Source organism: Balaenoptera borealis (genome assembly GCF_965194805.1).
Source record: "Balaenoptera borealis genome assembly, chromosome: 1".
Lineage (NCBI taxonomy): Eukaryota > Metazoa > Chordata > Mammalia > Artiodactyla > Balaenopteridae > Balaenoptera > Balaenoptera borealis.
Genome location: NC_138860.1, coordinates 117,745,445 through 117,752,278, shown reverse-complemented (window position 1 = coordinate 117,752,278; position 6,834 = coordinate 117,745,445). Strand labels below are relative to the sequence as shown.

The 6,834-nt window shown below is 38.0% G+C and overlaps 1 protein-coding gene across 3 annotated transcripts in view; it reads left to right on the top strand.

Annotated features, from left to right (window-relative positions):
• The window catches only part of LMO4 (LIM domain only 4), a gene marked incomplete at its 3' end in the record, with an annotated part of 16,877 nt that extends 11,370 nt beyond the window's left edge, over positions 1-5,507 (top strand). For 2 of the 3 annotated variants that reach the window (XM_082339588.1, XM_082339589.1), the window contains exon 4: positions 1-14. This exon is cut by the window's left edge and continues 154 nt beyond it. In XM_082339588.1, coding sequence (XP_082195714.1) covers positions 1-14 — 14 coding nt within the window. Of the gene's footprint in view, positions 15-4,715 lie in introns of those variants that run through there. The other variant, XM_082339590.1, reaches the window with a different exon arrangement.
• Between the last annotated feature and the right edge of the window lie 1,327 nt (positions 5,508-6,834).

The window sequence follows — 6,834 nt, the reverse complement described above, 5'->3', positions numbered from 1 at the left end:
AGGTGAATACCTAGTTGGAAGGTTCAAGCTCTTCATCTAGTGAGGGAGTTTTCCTAGGTGGTTGTGTTTTTTTTTTTTTGTTTTTTTTTTTTTTTTGTGGCGCTTCCCAGGAAGGCAAACAGGAGCCCTCAGGGTGCGCTTTGTAGCTTAGCGGGGAGTAAGGATGGGCCCTGATGGAGGGGCAGGGAGAGGACGCGCTGGGACGCGCTAGGTGTCAGGGAGGCTCAGAGAAGGGCAGAATCGGGCCCGAGGTGCTGCTGCCACGACCACTCTTCCGGTGGTTGTGTTTTTGCGTGCCCTTTTAAAGAAATGTAGACTACTCATACATACACTGTTCAGAAATAGAAGAGTTGATTGGTTAAATTGTGAATCTTCTGTGGTGAAAAAAATCCTGACTTAGTTATAGCTGTAGCTTTACCAATGTTGAACACGTTATCACATGCAGCGTCAGGCAGAATGTAAAACTTGCCTACCACCAGTAGTTTATCCCACTTGACAATTTTGAAATTCAGAAATACGATGTGACTAGGTTATTGTGGGGGGAAGATTAGAACATTTTTGGTAGGAAGAGGGAATAAATGTCTTTGTCATGAAAGAATGATTTCTGCATTAGTAATAGCAATCTGGACACCTGCCTTCCTAACCCAATTTACGGTGCTTTGAATCTTAGAAGAGCAGTTTTACAAAACATTCTGGAATTCCAAAGGAGAGCGTTTTTGTTGATTGGTAGTCCAATACATAATATTTGAGTAAGTTACAACTGTTTTAAAAGTTCTAGCTCTTGCTGATCATTAAAGATTAAATGTCTTGATTCTTGATCCACAACTGGAAAGTTTTTGGACCAGAGTTAGAAACGAGGAAATTATACAAAAGTACGAATCATGTATTAGAGGGCACTTCAGAGGGAAAATTGGTGATCAACAGTTGTCCAGCACCTGCAGTACTGGATAGTTTCAGATCTATTTTAATCTCCTTAGTAAGTCCTATAGCTATGCAAGTGAGTGCATTTTGATAACTGCTGTGCCTAATTTGTAACAATTACTGTCAACCTTCAGTTAAGAGACTGTTCATTCCACACTGGCCCAGAAAAGAGTGAAATGTATGACTCGTGCGCATAATTTTATTCACATCATATTTCATACTGATTATGTATTGATGACATTGATTCATTTACTCTTTACAGCACCACTTGCATGGATATTAAATCTTATTGACCACAGATGAATTTTAATTTCAGATTGGTGATAGATTTTTCCATCAGCTCTGATAGTGTGTTTGACTTTTTCATCATTAACCCAAGCAATCACACAGCACTGAGTTATTGCATTGAAACAAAAAGTGCACACTTCACTTGGTAATTCTTTATGGATTTACAATAGGAACTTCATTAATGTCTGTTGTAGGGATCACAAAAAACATTTATCTGCAAATAGGAATTTAGCAAGCGTCAAAAATCTCAGGAAAACATATTAGGCTTCTTTGTCTTCCGTAATGCATTTTCTTAATGCTGTGTACAGGGAAAATGACTAATATTTGAAAACTTTTAAATTATACTGCCATATTTTAATGCTTATTTTTATCATTTTCCCTTACTCAAGTTTATGGAATGATTTTAAATGTATTTTCCATTGCTTTCTTAGGTAAAGGTTAATTGCATCAAAATATGTAGTTTTCCTTATTTACTAATATGGGAACTACATAGAATACTATTTTAAGAACGGAAATCTAATTGTTTATTGCAGATTAATCAGTCACCATTGATGAGCCAGGTCAAGCTTCTTTAAGGAGTGCCAATACATATAAATACTTACAGATCTTCATGGTTTCAGTTGTCATTAAGTGAATCTATAGGGCCGAGTTGAGGCCAATGAATGGGTAACAAATATTTTGAGATACCCATTTCAATATAGAGGCAAAGCCATTTGTAGTTATACTTGGTAGCCAAAAAAAAAGTACAAGAATAAAATCCACCCCCTCCAAGGTAAATACTTAGTTTCTCTACAAACTATATCTTAAGTTTGTTGCTGGTTTTATACCATTTCTTTCCCTGACTTAGCAAGGCATAAAAAAATGATACAGCTCATCAACTTGCATGGTGAGAATTGAAGGATGTAGAAACAAGGTGGAAAGTGTAGCCAGACTGTGTAGCCAGACTGAAATACAGGCCATAGCAGTGTTAGCCAGGGACTAAGTACACAGACGCGTAATAGGTACGAGCACCGTCTCACAGTACCATCTTACTGAGTATAAGATGACGTAAATTGGGAGGTGTTAGGGAGGAAAATTTGAGGAAAATCTGGTTTACATGTTTACGAGATTGCAAGTATTGTGCCTTTCATGTAAGTCCATACCTTTTGCAGGGTGGGAGAGGTAGGGCGTTCATTTTGGAACACAAAATATATGAGGCAATGAATAAGAGCCTTACCAGTGTGTATTTTAATGTTGGAAGCCTTTTAAAAGGAGACAGGTGGCCTTCAAAAATTAATAGCTCTTAAAAGGCATAAGGAAATATAACTTAAGGATGTGTTCTTGTCAGACATTGGTGAGAAGCTGTGTTTTGGGGGTGATGTTAATTAAGAACATATCCCCGTTGGCCTAAATGTCTTACATTTTTGCCCTTGGTGGTCAGCTCACCATGAGCACAGTCAATTCACAAGGTAGTTTTTGTAAATAAAGGTTTTGGGTAAGCTGAATGTGGTCCAGAGAGATATTAATGAGAGGGCAAGGGGGAAGAGGTAATGAAAACATACTTCCTGGTGGAGTCATAAACTGCTTTTTGGACCTGGAGAATGCTTTAAAATGATTTTCCCCAAACCCTGTGGCGTTTCTTTTCTGGAGGAGATGAGATGGGGAGAAATGACAAATAGCTCCATTTTATTATTTTCTTCTCTCTCATTCTCCATATTTTTGGTAGGGAAAATTGGACATTAATTTTGGCCATTTTCCTTCTGTTCACAGAACCAATTACGTTTTTAGTGCGTGATGCATAATAAATATACCCAAACATCCTCTGGCTGAAAAGTAATGAGTTGATTATTTGTACATCCCTTCTTTAAAGGCAGCTAATTGTATGGAAAGTATAGGCCCCCATCATCTGGCCCCTTTCAACTTTTATCCTCCTGAAATTTGTTCCCAGTGTCTGGGATGTTTAGTTGTTGTTCTGCACCATTGGCTTTTGTATGTTCTGAGAAAAAATAATTTTAAGCTCTTAAATCATACAGTCTCTTGACTGAAATCTCAGACCACTCTTGTTCTAGGATCTACAAAATGTTATAGCCTATATTGTCTGAAGGAGACTTGGCTCCCCTCAGGAGAATACTGCCTTGTAGAGAGAGAGTTATGTAAATAGAATCAAGAATTGTGGGGTGTTTTGGGTTTATTTTTGGTAAATTTTTTGCCTGCTCTGGAATTCTTTCTTCCACTCAGGAGTGATGGTTTCATCTAGAATAATCTGTGCTTTTCAGTAAAATAAGACATCACATCTCTTTGGTCAGAAGAAAATTTAGCGAGGGTTCTAGTTTACATACCACTTCGCAGTTCCCCCCCGTAGTTACATAATTGATGTTGTGTGTGTGTGTCCATCGTAGAGGACATTTGTTGCTCATTTATTAAATATGCTCGCTGGCTGCTGCCGCATCTTTGTTCTGGACAGACAAATTACCTTTCTCACACTGAGCCTCCACTCTGGGGATTAAGCCTCTACCACTTTAATTAGCTTGGAAGTAGGGGGTTGCAGCTCCTAATAGACTTCAGGCTTTTAGTAAGTTAGGGAAAGGGTGAAAGGAGAACTTCCTGGGAAGCTCACAATGTCATTTAAGAACCATAAAAACCTAATATATATTATTTCATTTTGGTAATTGCAAACAGATTGTATTGGACAACTGTGTGGATTGTCATTTCTAACTTAGATATTTAAGTTAGACTTCCATTGAACTACATTCTTTAATTGAGCACAAGTCATTAACACATTACATACGTTTGACTCATATATTTACAATATTTATGTAATAAGTGGCATAGTAGGTAGGAAATACTAAGGGAAAAGAAGTATCTCAATATTTTTTTGTGTGTGTGTATACACACATGTATATACACACATACCTATAAGCAGAGAAGGACATGGGTGCATAGACATCATATGGGATATTAGAATAATCATGTTAACCGCCAGTATTTGTTTAGCTTTTATTAAGTGCCAGGCGCTGTTGAATGCGCTCCCTATATATTATGTAATCCTTATAACACCCTTATTATCCCCGCTTTTAGGATGAGGAAACCAAGACACAGACAGTTAAGTAACTTGCCAAAGTTTACACAGTTGAGAATATTAACACAAAACTTCCTGGGGAGGAGGGACTTGGCTCTGATGTGCCTTTAAGATCCTAGTACGAGGCAAGATGTTACAATTCATTCTTTGCAGAAAGAAACTTGCTTTTAACAGAGTTCAGCAATTCATTGTAGAACTTTACACCAGAAACTTTCTGAAAGTCCATTTGTCGTCTCATTTTGTCCGCTAGTAAAAGTGCAGAAAATGTTATGCTTTAGTTCTCCACTGCCAGAGTTAAGTAGCGTAGAAAGCCTCTAACAAGTCACAGTTGGAAAGTTAATCTAATAGAAGATTAGTGAATGTAGGGAAGACAAAAGCAGCCATGTTTGAGTTTAATATCTCTCAAGTTTAGCATTTTAGCTAAGATGCCCGTTTTTGTTTCTTGCAGGTCTGCTAAAAGGTCAGAGTAATGCAGAATGCGTGCCTTCATCTCAGATCTTGTTCATCACAGGTGGATCCCGTGTGTCTTCAGTAGACAAGTCACCTTTGTAGCTAGCACCAGTGCCAGCTCCATGCCATTGCACCTTCTTTAGTCTTGATTGCCCTTCTTGCATTTATTGGTGTATTAAAATGACTGAATATGAACATTAAGGACTCCATGAACCTGGGCTAATGGGAGACTGTAGAGAAAATGAAAAAAGATCCACCGGAGGACATCTTTGGGGGGGAGGGAGCTTGGGAGGAGGGAAATGACTAATGAAGCTAATTAAAAGAAGCATTCAAATCTGCTTTCTACCCTCATTAACAATTAGCAGGGCACTGGCCAGAGTTTGTACCCTGTGTTTTTACCTTAACAACATTCTATTTGCTCTTTGTATATTTAAGTGTTGTAAGGAAATGTGTTTCAATCAAAACTGAACATGAGATAAAGGAAAGAGATGTGGCTTTTGTGATATTCTATCACAAACACTTTTATTGTATCTCTGTAAAATACAATGTATGTATGCATGTAAGTGTTTTCGTCCTAATGTTGCTACTCCCATGGCAAAGAAAAAAAAAAAGAATGAAAAAAAGAAAAAAAAACTTGGAAAAAAAATCAGGCTCATAGAAGCTACTGTGTAGAAATTTCCCCCTACTTCTAATTTGCTGAATGAAGAAAAAAATCTTTTATTTGTGATATTTTCAGAGACATTTGCTCTAGTATGGTGTATTTAAATAATAAAAACTTAAAAGAAAAATATTCGATGGAGTTTGGGTTTAAAAACTGCTTTTCCTTTTCTGTGGTTTGGAAAATTTTATTTTTTTTTGTTCCGTACCAAGTTCACTTTAAATCTTCAGGGGTCGAGGGAAGCAGTGCGTATATTTATTTAGCTCTGAGCTAATAAGGTATTCTTCAGATTACTTTTGCCGTTTTTGGCAGGAGTACGAAGCCATGTTTCTAACGGAGTCCTTTCTATAAATTCAGAATATTCTGTTAACAGCATGTCATTACACTTCTGCCGTATCACAGTGAACCTTTTGTGTTTATATATATACGTTTGATTCTTCAGCTATTTCGTTTATTCTTTTTTCTCAGTAGGAAAGCCTTGGGTATTGATGGAAAGCATGTTGAAGAATGTCGCATAACCGTCTTGTTCTCTTACCAAGTTTATAGCTTTTGAAGGAAATAGCAGTTCTAAACCATACCTGTACAGATTTTGAAGTTCCATTAGTTGTTAGGAGCTCCGAGCTCTTTTACAGTCCTCTTTGATGGGTGAAGCAGCCATTTCCTGCCGAGCTTCTAGACTCGTGTGGTCTGCTGTATGATTTGTTTATTTTGTTTTGCTCTTACGCTCCTGTACTGACTCTGCCTTTCCATGTGTTTGGCGGAGGATTTGGATTTCATTTGGTAGTAGTCTTGAGGTACTTAGTCGCCTGTTCTAGGCAGCAGAGTCTCCCCACCAGCACCCAAGTTGCCTGCACAAAACACGTGTAGGCCAAGGATTCAGTGGGCCCAGTGCCGGTGCTGGAAGGAGGAAAAACGTGAAAGGCTGCCCTGCCAGGCTTGTAGTATGTGAGCAAACTCAACTGCAACTTCTCTTACAGGTTAATAAAACCAGGTGTGTTCATAATGCTACTTTAAGTTTTATTTTCTCTTGTTCCAGAGAAAAGCTCCTGATACAGACCCACCCTCTCTCTGAGAATAGGAATTGGTTCTGCAAAGAGGTCTGGCTCACCACCTCTCAACTAGCAGTCAGCTTCCCTTTGGGATCTCCTGCCTCCAGAGATTCCAGGCCAAGAGAAAAAAATCAGTTGCTCCAACTGAAAACCTCCTATAAACCTCGTGTAGGAGAATTTAAAGGCAGAGTTAGTTAAAGTGAATAGTTTATTAGAGCTTTATAAAAAGAATATGCAGGAGAAAAAATAAAATGAACAAAATCACATAGATAACAATATCTGTTTGAGTTGGATCCTTGGGGAATTGCTAGGAACTAGTTCTGGTTCTTAACACTTTTTTTTTTCCCCTTCAATATCCTTTAAGGGAACGTGGGACTCTTCAGGACAGAAAAGGAGAAATGTGTTAATAA